Source organism: Lontra canadensis, unplaced genomic scaffold, assembly GCF_010015895.1.
Source record: "Lontra canadensis isolate GAN:19392208 unplaced genomic scaffold, GSC_riverotter_1.0 scaffold8, whole genome shotgun sequence".
In the NCBI taxonomy this organism is placed as follows: Eukaryota; Metazoa; Chordata; class Mammalia; order Carnivora; family Mustelidae; genus Lontra; species Lontra canadensis.
In genome coordinates this window covers 1,667,972-1,681,467 of record NW_022631002.1, presented here as the reverse complement: position 1 = coordinate 1,681,467, position 13,496 = coordinate 1,667,972, and the positions used below count along the sequence as shown (strand labels likewise).

General features: G+C 60.2%; 1 protein-coding gene across 1 annotated transcript in view; it reads right to left on the bottom strand.

Moving 5' to 3' along the window:
- SLC7A5 (solute carrier family 7 member 5) overlaps positions 1 to 1,104 on the bottom strand; it is a 29,852-nt gene extending 28,748 nt beyond the window's left edge. The window contains exon 1 of the mRNA XM_032853791.1: positions 570 to 1,104. Within this exon, the coding sequence (XP_032709682.1) occupies positions 570 to 1,104 (535 nt within the window). The remainder of the gene's footprint in view (positions 1 to 569) is intronic.
- Positions 1,105 to 13,496: the final 12,392 nt, after the last annotated feature.

Sequence of the window (13,496 nt, the reverse complement as noted above, 5' to 3'; positions counted from 1 at the left end):
TCCTGAAATCCCACAAGACAACGGGTTTTGCTGAGCACTCATACCCCCCCCCCACCGTATCCTCCGACACACCCAGACCATGCCCAAGGTGAGGAACTCGAGCAGGGCTGTTTTTCAGCCCGACTGCGGACCCCCAGGCCCACCCTGCACCCCCATCCCACACAAAGTGAATGCGCAGCCCGGACCCCGCGGTGGCTACGTCGAGGCTGCTGCCTACACGAGCGTTGGCTGGGGACGCGCCAGCCCTTGCCGACTCGGGACCGGCCGGTTTCCGGAGCAGGAATGAATGAGTTTCTCCCTCTAACTGCAGCGTCTGCTGGGCGGTCGGCCCCGGGGAGCGCGGACGGGACACGCGCGGACGCTCGCACGAGGCAGGGGAAGGGAGTCGTGAAGGGACGAGGTGAGGAAGTGGAACGCGCCCCCCCCGCCCTCACCCCCACCACCCCCGCGGCCGGGGCAGGGGCCCCGCTGACTCACCGCCCCAGCCCCACGAGGACGTGTCTACGGACCGACGCGACCCACGTGGCTGGCCGGGCCCTGCCGCCCCCGCCCCCGCGGGCCGTACTCACGCACGCAGAGGCAGGCCACGAGCTTGGCGGCCTCCTCGGGCACCGGGCAGGTGGGGAAGAGCGGCTTGAGCAGGTAGGTGGCGAAGACGAGCGCCACGATGTACTGCGAGGACGGCCGGATGATGAGCAGCTCGATCCAGAGCTTGAGGAAGGCGGGCAGCGAGCCGTACACCTCGAGCATGTAGGCGTAGTCGCCGCCCGACTTGGTGATGGTGGTGCCCAGCTCCGCGTAGCAGAGCGCGCCCACGATGGAGAAGACCCCGCACACGGCCCACACCACCAGCGCCAGCCCCGGCGAGCCCGCCTCCTTGAGCACGCCGGTGGGCGTCACGAAGATGCCCGAGCCGATGATGGTGCCCACGATGATGGCCACGCCGTTGAAGAGCGTGATGCTCCGCTGCAGGGTCACGCCCTCCGCGCCCTCCGCGCCGTCCGCGCGCCGCGTCGCCAGCATCCGCTCCCGCGCCTGCCGCTCCTCCTCCTCGGCCGCCGCGGCCGCCGCGGACGCGCGCCGCTTTGGGCCGGCGCCTGCCATGCCGCCGAGCCTCCGGCCGGGCCGACCACGAGGCGCGCGCCGCCGCCCAGCGAAGACCCGCTCCCTGCGCGGCTGCCGGCCGCTGCGTCAGGGCGCAGGCCCGCCGGCGCTTTTATACGCCAGCTCAGGCCCCGCCCCGCCCCGCCGGCGCAGGCCCCGCCCTCCCGCCGGCGCAGGCCCCGCCCCGCGCCCCGCGCCCCGCCGCCGTTGCCTGGCGGTTAGAGGGCGCAAACCCCGCCCCCGCGGCGCCGGCGCGCACCTGCTCGAGCGGCATCCTGGCCCCGCGACCCGGGCTGGGAGCCGGGGTGCGGGCGGCTCCTACGGGGCCCGCCGTGCGGAGGCGCTCAGGCCCGGTGGGGCGCGCGGGGCCGAGGTGATGTCCCCGCCCCTCTCGCCTCCATCCCGACCCGGTCTGCTCCTCCTGCGGACCGGGGCAGTACGAGGACGTTCAGAACCGGCCCTCCCGGGGAAGCTGGGAGTCCAGGAGGCCGCTGGGGTACTGAGTCACGGGCCGAGCTCCTTTCTGGGCCAATTGCCATTTTCTCCTAAGGGGACTCTCCCTGCCAAAGAGCAGCGTTCGGGGGCACAGCTCTGGAAGTAGGGAGCTAGAGATCTGCGTATGCGTAAGCTCACGGAGACTGACTGACTGGAGACTCCTGGAAGGACCCCCTGAGGACCCTGCCCCCAAGTCCGGCAGGCTGTAGGGTGCAGGCCCTTTGATCTTTAGTTTACAAAGCTGAAAATGGGTGCAAGGTCTCCCAGTGACCAGTCACCCTGGGGCCTGGAAGCCGGAAAGGATCCAGAACTCTCGCTCATTACGCTGACACGGGTACAGGGAAAGAGCAGAGAGTCCCGTCCTCGGGGACACGGCGCATCACTCTGGGCCTTCTACACCGGGCCCCCCAGCGGACCCCCAGCCGCAGCTGAATGTGAGCAGTGTTGGAACCAAATGAAATCCCGGCAGCCGAAGGGTCACCGCACAACTGCTAACAGGCAAGATGTCTGACGTGGCCTACGGAAAACAAAAAACGATCTTGCTGTTCTTGCCCTTCAGCTGTCCTTCCAGAGCAGGAGGGCCCGGCTGCCGTTGGCCCCGCAGACTTCCCCAGCCCATGGGAGCCCCCGGGCGCTGAGCTGAGGCCTCTCGTGCACATTGTGACTAGAGCAGTCTTATAGCTGAGAAACAGGCTGGGCCGGGTTATGTAACTTGTCTGACAGGTGAGTGGGCTGGGACTGTCCTGCTGAGGACCCCGAGCCCCTCTGCCACCCTTCCTGTGGGTTACTCACCTCTAGACGGGCGTTCACCTTCTGTCCCAGTCACCCATGGTGGCAAAGGCGACCATCTCGGGATGGATGACAGCTTCTCAAGGAAGGCAAGGCCCCAAGCACCTCACCTGTGCTCACACGGCAGACACCTGCAAAGTGTCCTCGGGGTCGGGCACTGCCCTGAACTCCGGGCACCTGACCTGGAGGGTGTCCTCCAACAAGAGAGCTGATCGATAACCGCACGTGGAGCTGTAAAGCGGCAGCTGTGATAAGCCGACCGGCGCTGCCAGAACCTGGAATGCTGGTCGGGAGGAAACAGACCGGTCTAGTGCCGCTTTCCCGGCATGAGAATTAATGGGGGAGGCACAGGGGGCTTGGGTGCGGGGCTCCGGAAAAGATGCGGGAGACCTTCATGAGCTGCGTTCCAGCACCCGGGGACCCCAGGGGCCCGCTGCTACGATTGGTTTCCATATGATAATGTCCCTGATTTCTTCCTGCCAATCTGCTCCGGACAAGTTTGTGTCTCAGAGCTCCCCTCGGCTTGTTGAACGGTCTGAAAAGCTCTGACCCCCCCCCCCCCCCCCCGAAATCAGACTCTAAAATCTTAGCCAAGAGTGCCATCTACTGGCAGTGTCCTTAAGGACCCATTTCTCCCACAGATTACCCAACAGCGGTCTTTTCAGGGCCAACCCGCGCTAGCTGCTCATTTACTAAAAGCCGTGCCCTTTCTTCTCATGAGCGCTGGAGGGGAGGATCTCTTGAACATATTTCTACAGAGGAAGGTTCTCGGGAGTTTCCACCAGAAGCCTTCAAGCCTATGCCCTCTCCCTGGTCATCCCGCTTCTGGCAATTTCTCTTCGGAAGTCAAGACCGAGCTGTGTTTTGGCTCCATGGCTGTTTATTATGGCTTTGGAACCTAATGGCCAGTATTGGAAAGAAACCAAACAGCTGACAGACCTGCTTTGGTAAATGCGGCCGTGTCCACCAGTGACACACTGTGGAACCCTCGGACGTCAGGGTGTGAAAGAATCTTTCCCTGGCACAATCTAGCCTTGATTTATGGAAGATGGGGATGGGATGTAACATTCCAAAGCTGCATGGGGGGGACTCCTGACGTGCTCTGGCTGAGCTGGGTCTCCCCTTCTATTTTTCTGAGATCTGGGAGACCTGCCGTTTTGGAGGAAGAGCTGTTGCTCTTTCTCAGGTAGGGGGTGTAACCAGGCCTCGAGGCCAGTGCCTCTTCTGGGGAGGAGCATTTCCCAGGGCCTCTTGGAACAGGGAGGACTGGCTTCCAAGAATCGGAACCACCCTGGAGGGAAGCGGACACCGAGCTTCCGGGACAGCAGAGCCACACCTGTGGTGAGTCTTGGAAATTACGACCCCCTTTTAGGCGGCAGCCTCTCTCTCTCTCCTGTTTGGGATCCCAGAGGCCCTGGGGCCAATCTGGGGAGAAGAGAGCCTATCACAAGCCCCCACCCCGCCCCAGCTGCTGGGAGATGGGCTGGACGTTGGGCTAATGTCGTAGCCACTAGGCATCCCTGCTTTCTTTCTGAGCACCATCCTGTCATCTCCAGAGTGGCCCTGAGGTTCAGGTTCTTGGTGGCAAGTTGTGGGGTGCAGGAAACGGGAAGTGGGGAGGGGCGGGGGAAGGGGCAAAAGGAGCCAGAAGACTCAAACTGGGAGGTGCTGGTGCTGGTGATGGTGTGGTCAGCAGGGGCCCTGAGTTCACAAGACCAGTAACTATGTGAGGTGATGGGTAGACTCGCCGTGGGGTCGCCTGCAGCATATACAAATGTCAAATCATTAGGGGGCCACCTATCTCCATAAACTTGGGGGGACACGAAAGGGAGATTTCATGGCAGCAGCATCATCCTTGGGCTTCCACGCAGGCCCCTGAACTCACTGCTGAGTCCCCCATCCACGGGGCCACCAGCTCAAGGAATGGGGCAAATCCGGCTGCTCCCTGGGCCTGGGTTTCCCAGGCTCTAAGTGGGGATCATGGTTCCCACTACAGATGAGCACAGTGTCATCACAGAAGAACTCCATCGGTAGTGATCACCAGCAGTGGTGATCGTGTCTATAAATGGCAAATTTGATGGCTTAAACCCCGATTTGGTGACAGCAGCTATCTCCTGGTATGCGCACGAGCATGCGTGTTACCTACATTTTCTTCTATTTCCCTGTTGTTTCTAAGCTTTCCACAGCGAGCGTACCCTTCTTCCACGTTCTCAATCTCTCTCTCTCTTTTTGAAAGATTTGTTTATTTATTTGACAGAGATCACAAGTAGGCAGAGAGGCAGGCAGAGAGAGGGGGAAGCAGGCTCCCTGCTGAGCAGAGAGCCCGATGTGGGGCTCAATCCCAGGACCCCAAGGTCTTGACCTGAGCTGAAGGCAGAGACTTTAACCCACTGAGCCACCAGGTTCCCCTGTTCTCAATCTCTTCAAAGTCCTCCCATCACGGAGCCCCAGGGTTGAAAGGAAACTCTCCGGGGCACACACATGAGCAACGTCTGAGTTCTGGCTCCCGTCCCACACCGAGCCTGGCTTGGGACTCCTCTCTGGGGAAGCTAGGAGTCTACGGGAGGTTGCCTTCCTGCTCCCCTAGCTTTGTCTCCAACTGTCCTTTGCCAACACACTCTGATTTTTCAGTCTTGGGGAAGAGAAGCGTGGCCCCCTCACCCAGGGAGAGTCAGATGGCTTCACGACGCTTCGATCACCAGACGTGCGTGCCGTGTCTTTCACAATCATTCCCAGCACAGTCGTCAGCCAGCACCCTTCACCTAAAACAAGCCGCCTCCTGTCCCCGAAGGTAAAGAAAACTTGCAGACCACACACGTAGGGTGATTTTCTGCCTCCCGGACAGACCCCCGGCTCCAAGAGACAAGAGGTTTATTTGTCTCCAGGGTTTAAAAGGCTTCCTTCCTACTCCGGGGGTACTCTTGGGTGGCCCCGCTTCGAGCTGCCCCAGACAACACTTGGTTCAATGCTCATAGCCTGGCCAGTGGCCTGGCTTGGAAAGGAACCTTCAACAGGTGTGTCCCAGCTTCTGCATGGGTAAAACAAGGGCACTAGTAGGGTTTGTGGGGGGTAGAACTGAGACAAGCCATGCACAGCAGATCAAGGAAAGCCAGGACGCAGCATGGCAGTCACCCGCCCCCACGGAGTAACCTGCATTAGGGCAGAGCACTGGAGGGGTAGGGGAGGATGTGACCCTCTGTTGGCTTGGCCCTGTGACTGCCTGCTGCTCCGCCAAGGCCCTGGGCCTTTACAGGCCTATCAGATCCTCACTCTTCTTTAGAACTCCTTCTTTTTCCCATGAAAGAGCTGACCCGAAAATCCCCTGCTGATGTGGAAACTTGCCCCCCCTCCCACGTCATCTGGCTGCCCCTGTCTCCCTCTTCTCAGTTTTACAAGAAATATCTGTGTCCTTTTCACAAAGAAAGCGTCCTTTCTTCTCCTAGAAATGTGTTTTTAAAAGCCACACTCTTGTTGGGCTCAGCTGCTGGTTTTTCCTAACGCTTGAAAAGGTGGGCCCGCCCTCAGCAGTATCTGAAATGATGTTCTGTTTCTGGGTCCACGTGTGCCCACAGCCGCTGCCCATGGGGTGCTTAGCCCGGCCAGACCTTTATGTCTGTCCTGCAGGAACATCGTGAGGCCCCGCTTGTGGCTGGAGAAATGAGGCCCGGCAAGTTCAGGAGGTGGCCAGGCCCAGCCCCAGCTGCAGGGCAGGCCACGCTGACTGTGTCCCTTACACGGGCCACCATGCCACCTGCTCTCCAGCGCCTGTCGGACCAGCACCTGGATCCTTCTAGTTTGTGGACAGCGCCATTCCCGCTGCTCCTGGAGGCTCCCTCGTGGCCCACCCCCGGGAGGACTCCTGACGTCCCTCCACAGAAATCCTTCTGGTTTCATGCAAGTGCTCCGCAAGGCCGTCCGACTTGGTCACAGTGTTTGTGGCTCCAGGGGGGGCCCGAAGCCCCAGGGAATTTCTGAGTAACAGCAGTGAAGTGTGAGAGATCCTAGGGCTACATTTTCATTAAGCGCCTCAACCGAGTGAAAAACAGGACGTGGGCCTGTGTTTCAGGCATGGGTCTGACCACCGGCCCCTGGGCCCGGGCCTCCCGCTCGGCTTGTCCCCGAGCTCGGCCCTGTGGGTGCGCTCAGGGAGAGCGCCTGCTCTGGACTGCGCGGGAGGCCTCCCGCAGCAGGGACAGGGAGGGGAGTCCAGGCGCACGGGTCAGTGCACGGGTGGGCCGGCGTGAGCGCGCGCGGCCGACGCTCGGAACCGAGAGGGCGTCGAGCTGCGCGATGGACGCTGGGCACGCGGGCCGCGTGGCTCTGGTCCCCGGAGTGTCCAGGGAGGGCGCACGTGTAGAGGCTGAAGGTCCCCGCGGCTGCCGGGGAGGGTGGGAGGGGGCAATGGCTGCTGGTCGCGGGTTCCCTTCGGTGTGCTCCCGGGCCGAAACATGCCGAATGCCCCGGACTGTCCACTTTGAAGGATGGCTAACGGTCAGTTCCCTGTTCCGTCCATTTGAGCCTGAAGTAAGGAGGGGAGGTGACGGCCCGGACTCGGGGGCCAGCGTTCCGATGTGGCCTCTGTCCCAGCGCTTAACGGAGCTCCAGGCAGGGCCTGCCGCACGCCAGGGACTCAGTTTCTCTCTGGAGGAGCAGGTGGGTGGGAGGAGCGGGTGGGAAGCCTCCCGGGGCGGGGCCGGGGCGGGCTGGCTCCCACAGGGGCGCTCTTGGGGGCGTGGGGGGGCATCCGCGCGGCCGAGCGGGGCTGTGTGTCCCATGAGGCCAGGAGAGGTGGTTCTGGCACTGCGCTTGCTGCTGGGGCCCCTCGTGCGGTCAGAGGACGCGGGCCCTGACTGTGGACTCTGGGCTCCGCAGCGCTGCGAGGACCAACTCCTGGTGTGGAGAGCCCCGCCTGTCGTGCTCTGTCGCAGCCCTAAGCCGGCCCTGAGATATTATAGAAAGGGGGGCCCCTTCTCGGACCTGGCCGGTCGTGCCTGCCTGTCGGGGGCAGGAAGAGCCAGCCTAACCTGCCCGCATGACGCTCCCGGGGTCCCCGTCTGGCCGAGCACCCGTGGGTCCCTGTGCACCCGGCTCCGAGGGGGACCTGGCCTTCCCTGTGGGCACGTCTGAGCCGATGGGGCCACAGCCTCCAGCAGATGGGAGAGCACATCTGGCAGAATCGTCTTCTGGTGGAAGGAGGGACAGATGGACCAAGGCCGTTCTGCACCGGGCAGCGTCCACGTCGGGGACCTGCACACACAGATGTGAGCTTCCAGGGTCTCCCCCCTCCTCAGATGAGCCACCTCCAGGCCATCTCACACCCAGAATTTGCCTCGCTCGTGGAGTGCAGTAGGGAAGGAGGCAGCTCCCAGCGGTCAGCCTGCCTCCGGCGGCCAGCTCAGGCCCACGAGAAGAAAGTGGCAGGGAGACGGTCCTGTTCCCATTGCTACTCCCATCCCGAGTGGACACAGACAGTGGCCGGAAGGTCCCGGCTGCTTCTGCTCCCCACACTCGGGAAGCTAGGAGGACCCAGGCAGCCTCACGATGACTCTGCCCTCTGGAACCCAACACCATCCCAGCTCCCTGACACCCCTGGGGCAGCGCCTGCCTGCTAGGGTCTGACCCCGGATGTTTCTACCCTCTCCACGCAGGAGTGTGGCCCACACGTGCATCTGTGTCACTGCACTCAGCCCTTTTGAGGTTCTAGAAGTGAGTGGGGTGTGGACCAATCGAAAGTGTAGATCACACACCTTGAGGCCATGTGGGAACCGTCGGAGCTGCAAGCGGGAGAGGGTCCCTCCATCTTCTCCCCTGACCTCTAGCCCGACCTCCAAGCCAGCAGAGCAAACCCCATCCTCTGAGCCACGCGTCAGTGCCCTGACCTTATCCTCGACCTCCCCATGTTCTCTGGCGCCGACAGCCAGGGGGACAGAAACCACATGCAGATGTCTCCAGCGTCCAATGCTTCCGGCCAGCGCTGACGGCCTGCTTTGCCACTGGGCCTGCGTCTGGAACAGGAGTGACACGGAGCCCTGGTCACCTCTAGCAGTATTCCATACTTGGTTATCACATGCCCTGTCTCTGCACCGCCTTCCCATCGATGGGGCTGGGCCCCATGGGCTTTGCTGTCCTGTTCACGGACATATGCCCACTGTCTTGCACGCTAACTGGTACGCGCCGGCTGGAGGTGTTTGAGCCATGGTTGTGGGACGTTAATTGCAGGGAAGCTGTGTGTTTCGTTATGGAATCGCGGTTGTGCATGTAGAGCCCGAGCTCTGCGCCTGCTGTTTGGTGTCCGTAACTTTGATTTGTGTTTATGTGTTCAGGGACCTGGAACACCTGTAGGGCGACCCCCTCTGAATTTCCAGAATGTAGTAAAAGGATCAGAAGATTTTACTTTAAAATAGTTTCCCTATTTCAATGCTACTACGAAAAAAAAATTCCCAAACTGACACAGGAAATTCTGATGGAGTATAATCTTGGCATTGAAAAAATACACAGCCTTAATCTTCAATGCAACAGTTGGTGAACGTATCTTAAGTGTGGCGGAAACAGGAGAGCTTTTTTCCTGTTGACATCCATGCTAAGGCTTCCATGGACTTGGGGCCAGGCCTCTCCCTGCTTGGTGGCAGATGTGAGAGCAGAGCCTGCGTGTCGGTCGGTGCACAGGCGAGCCGACTCTCACACTGAACGTGCTCCCACCTTGCCCTGGGTTGTCGGCAGGACTCGTCCTGCAGCCTCCAGTCTGGCGCTAAGCAGGGCCCGGCCTGAGGTGCGCACCTCGCGAGTAGTTCTCTTAACTGCGGAGTCTGGAGAGACCCATGCTCTCGGCAGTCCCGGTTCTCAGAGCTGCTCGCTCAGGGTCCTCCGCTCTTCCTCTGTGTTTTGGGCACAGTGGCCGCTGGTCAGAGGCCACACACACCAAGCCAGGTACAGGACTCAGAGCAGAAAGGTAGATTTGGGGACGTGAGACTTCAGTTCCACACTTCAGAAATCTCCGGGAGGATATTGTTCCCCACCCTACACAACGCTTTCTATGGTGAGGGCCGAACACCGAGGCTACTTCATGCTTTCCGTGCTGTTCCATGACGCTCCTAGCTGCTCCGTCATGCTCCATGCTGGTTATGCTGTTCCATGTCTGCCTCATGCTGTTCCGTGTCTGTTCCATGCTGGTTATGCTGTTCCATGTCTGCCTCATGCTGTTCCGTGTCTGTTCCATGCTGCTCTGTGTCTGTTGCATGCTGTTCCACATCTTCTCCGTACTGTTCCATGCTGCTTCACGCTCTCCCTCTCTTGCTGTCACACGCATCGGTAGGACACGCAGTAGCACAGAGGAGAGGGTCAGTTCTCTGGGGAGGAGCCCAGGAAAGAATCACTGCAGAGGAGGCAGTTGGGCCAACCTTGCATGATAGAAGTTTACGAGCAGAGCCAGGAGGGGAAGGGCATTCCCAGGAGAGGGAACAGCACGGCCCAAGGCCTTGAGGCAAGAGCACGGACAGCTGACTTGGAGACGGCAGGCAGCCCCTGCGCATCACGGATCGGCGCTCCTCGCTCCGTTTCCCCAGATGAGCCTTTTCTCTGGGCTGCAAGTCAGCAGGTAGATGAGGACCCCTGGTCGCAGGGAAACAAGCTGTGGACCAGGGACAGGATGAGTGCGCCATCCAAGCGCAGGGCTGGAGGGCTGCAGGGAGGAGGAAGAGGAGGACTCACTCAAACAGCTGTGGGGCGGCAGTGCCAGCACAGAGGACTCCACGCTCAGAGGTCGACCCAGCAGGGAGCTTGGGGTACAGATGTGTTAGGAGAGTGGATTAGGCGAGAGCCGGGAGAGCTGGAAAGAAGGGGTGGCATCGAGAGTCTGCCGGCGCGATTCTGGCCGGAGGTGCGGTAGCTGGGGCCGCGGCACGGACCATGGAGCACGGCGAGTGGAACTAGAACCCGTAACGGGCTAGGGCTGCCACCAACACGATCCATGGCTATCTGGGAAGTGGGGAGCGAGGGGCAGGAGCTCCAAGGAGCTCCCAAGGCTGGCCTTGGCCCTGGGGGTGGAGGTGCCGTTTACTGAGATGTAGCCGGTGGGCGCCTCTTGGCAGGAGGCCAAGCGCCCAGGACGGGAACCCCAGGACGGATGCCGGCGAAGGCTCGGGGGACCTCGTATTCCAGGTGTTTCTCCAGAGAGAGGGAGGAGCAGAGGGCGGTGGGTGGGAGAGCTGGACGTCCAGGCCGGGGAGATGCGGGGTGAAAGGGGTCCAGACTCCCGGCTGGTGCAGACTTGGGGGGGAGGGGTGCAGGAGGGAGGTGGGCAGGGGCCATCCGAATTAGAACTCACAGTGGGTTCTGTCTGCAGGGGCAGCGTGGGGCTGCCACCAGGAGCGAGCATCTCGGGTCTCGGGTCCGGCCTGGGAGGGGAGGGAGCGAGGGATGGCAGTTTGCCAGGAACCAGCACTTCTTACCCGTTTGTATTTTACAAAATGAGAAAATAACATAAAAGCACAGGGAGGGGCCTTTGAGCTTTCAAGTCTGGGCCAGAGTTTCCACAATACGGACCTTGGCCACAATGTGCCGCCCTGAGAGTCCGTCCCGCAAACTGCGGACCTTGACCTCTGCGTCTGGCCGCCACTTGGAACAGGGAGAGGGAGCGTCTGTGTTTGTTTTTTGTACTGTTGCTTTGAGGGCTGAGAGCCACGTCTTTCCTCTCGGGGTGTTTGTGGTTTCAGGGCAATGCATCCAGGCTCGGCGTGGGTCCCGGGAGAGTCTCAGCGTCCCAGGGTTCACGCTGGCTTTTAAAAATAACTGACAAAAGAGAACACCTACCAGGAGACAAAGGCATCCGTCTGCACACGCGGAGGCAAGGCTTACATCAGCAAGAGAACCGAGGATGAAAGTTCTCTCCTACCTGCTGCTGGGTTTCTGGTGGGGACACGACGTTACTGCGGGGCGGGTGGAACCGAGCCCGGGCTCTGCAGCCCCCTCTTCCTCCTCTGCACACCTCGGCCTTTCTCTGCCCCTAAAGTCCCCATGGAGAGGGACAGCGCAGAGACCGCGTTCTCCAGTCACCCACGTGCCTGTGTTATCTGCAAGCGGGGTTCTCGGAAATTGCGGGAGGTCTGAGCCGGTGCCTTTTTTGGCTGGAAGCGTCCGTTAAGGCGCGACTGGAGGGTATCACAACGTGAGGTTTTTCCTAAACAGAACAGCTCAGGGCTTGAGCTTCTGGATGGGGGACGGCCCTTTTCCTTGTCTTTAAGTGACACCAGAGGAGGCAAGAGCCGAGAGCGAGCGCTGCCTGGGCCTCCGTGGGCCGCCTCCCATCAGAGAGCAGCACTCCCTCCACCCCTGCCTCTTCCTCAGCAAGTCACCATCTCTCAAGCGTGCCTCAGTTTCCCCATTAAAACCTGGAGGCCGTTTCCCAGAAGTTCCATAGAGCTGGTGACAAGAGCTAAGTGGGATGGCCGAGGTCTTGTCCCCAGCCACCCCAGCGAGGCACTTGGGGAGCTTTCTCAAACACCGTTCTGCAGAGCAAGGGAGCCGCAGACTTTGGGGGTGAGGGCTGGGCCCATGCGGTTGGACATGCAGTGGGGGTGAGGGTTGCTGACCAGGAAAGCAGCCCGGAGTCTGGGTAGGGAGGGCCCCCCGAGCTGTGCCAGTTCCTGGTAGTGGCATGCTCTGCTGGTCAGTAAACTCCTCTATAATTACGGGTGAAGTGATGGGGGACATCCACTTAGAAGTGGAATAGAAACACGTCCATTTCGGTGGGTTCCTTCTTCGATATCTATTTTGGCGGCTTCAAGCCAATGCTCTCCCACCCAGCATCACCCCCAAACTCATCCCTCGTGAGAGTCAGAACAAGTTTATTTTCAGCCATTTCTGTTGCAATCAAATGACGTGACCAGTACACAGAGCCACCTCCCCTTGGAGGCACTGGTCACCTGCTGGCAGGGAGTTTGTGATGCCCCCAGAGGCTGGAGTTGACATCCCAGGTGGCCGCAGGTCCTGTCTGCAGGGCCTCAGAAACCTCAGCTCTCAAGTGGGCAGCCAAGTAATATACCTCAGGTCCCGTTAGAAAGCTGCGCTGCCCAACACGGCGGCCACCGGCTGGTCATGGGCGGCATTTGAATTCAAGTAACTAAAATTATGTACAGTCACAATTCTGTTCCTCAGTTGCACTTGACAGATTTTAAGTGCCCTGTGGACACAGTACGGGGAGCTCTGAGATAGGAGAGAAATGAAAATCTCTGCACGTCAAGCCCCGCCCACATCACACCTTCTCTCTGATTCGAAATGCTGTTTGTGGACTGTATGAGGTCTGTTTTTTGTCTCCCGAAAAGGAAGTGGAGTTTTTTTCTTTTCTTTTCTCTCTCTTTTTTTTTTGCTGTATCTCCACAGATTCCGTATTTTCTGCGCCGGGATGGGGGCCGTGGCGGCGAGCTCGCTGCGTGTCTCTCCATCCCTGGGCTCTGAGCGCCCAGCAGAGACAGGCCGTCTCCGTGTTCTTGACATTTCCAGAGAAAAAGATACCCCGAGGTTTTAAAACGTAAACAAGTAATACCTCCTTACTTTAGGGGGCAGAAAGGCTATTTAGGAAAGGAAGAGGGAGAAAACGTGCCAGGCCCTGAGCCGCGTCTCACCTCACCGCGCAGCAGGTGGGAAGGTCACACTGGGAGACGACGCGAGGGCTTGCTCCTAGGTGGCCTGGCCACCAGAGGGGATATCTGTGACACTGTGAGCATAAAATTGGCCTTTGCCGTCAGGACGTTCCTCAGCCGCACGGAGGAAGGAAGGTCTGACCCCAACACTAAGATGGGTGAACGTTGGGGACGGGACGCCGAGGGAAAGAAGCCAGACGCGGGAGCACAGATACTGTACGGTTCTGCTCGTGTTTTACTCCAGCACCGTCGAAGTCCAGAGATAGAGCCTGGAAGGGCAGCTGCTGCAGGCTGGACGCGGGCGGGGGCAGAGTTCCCGCTCCGACGTGGGTGCTGGGCCCGGGCGGTGGGGACAGCTGTACACCGTTCTGAACGCAATAAACACCACGGACCTGATCACTTGGAAATGGGTAAGATGGTAAATGATGCTGTGTGTGTTTCACTATAATTAAAAAAAAAGCAGAAGGACCA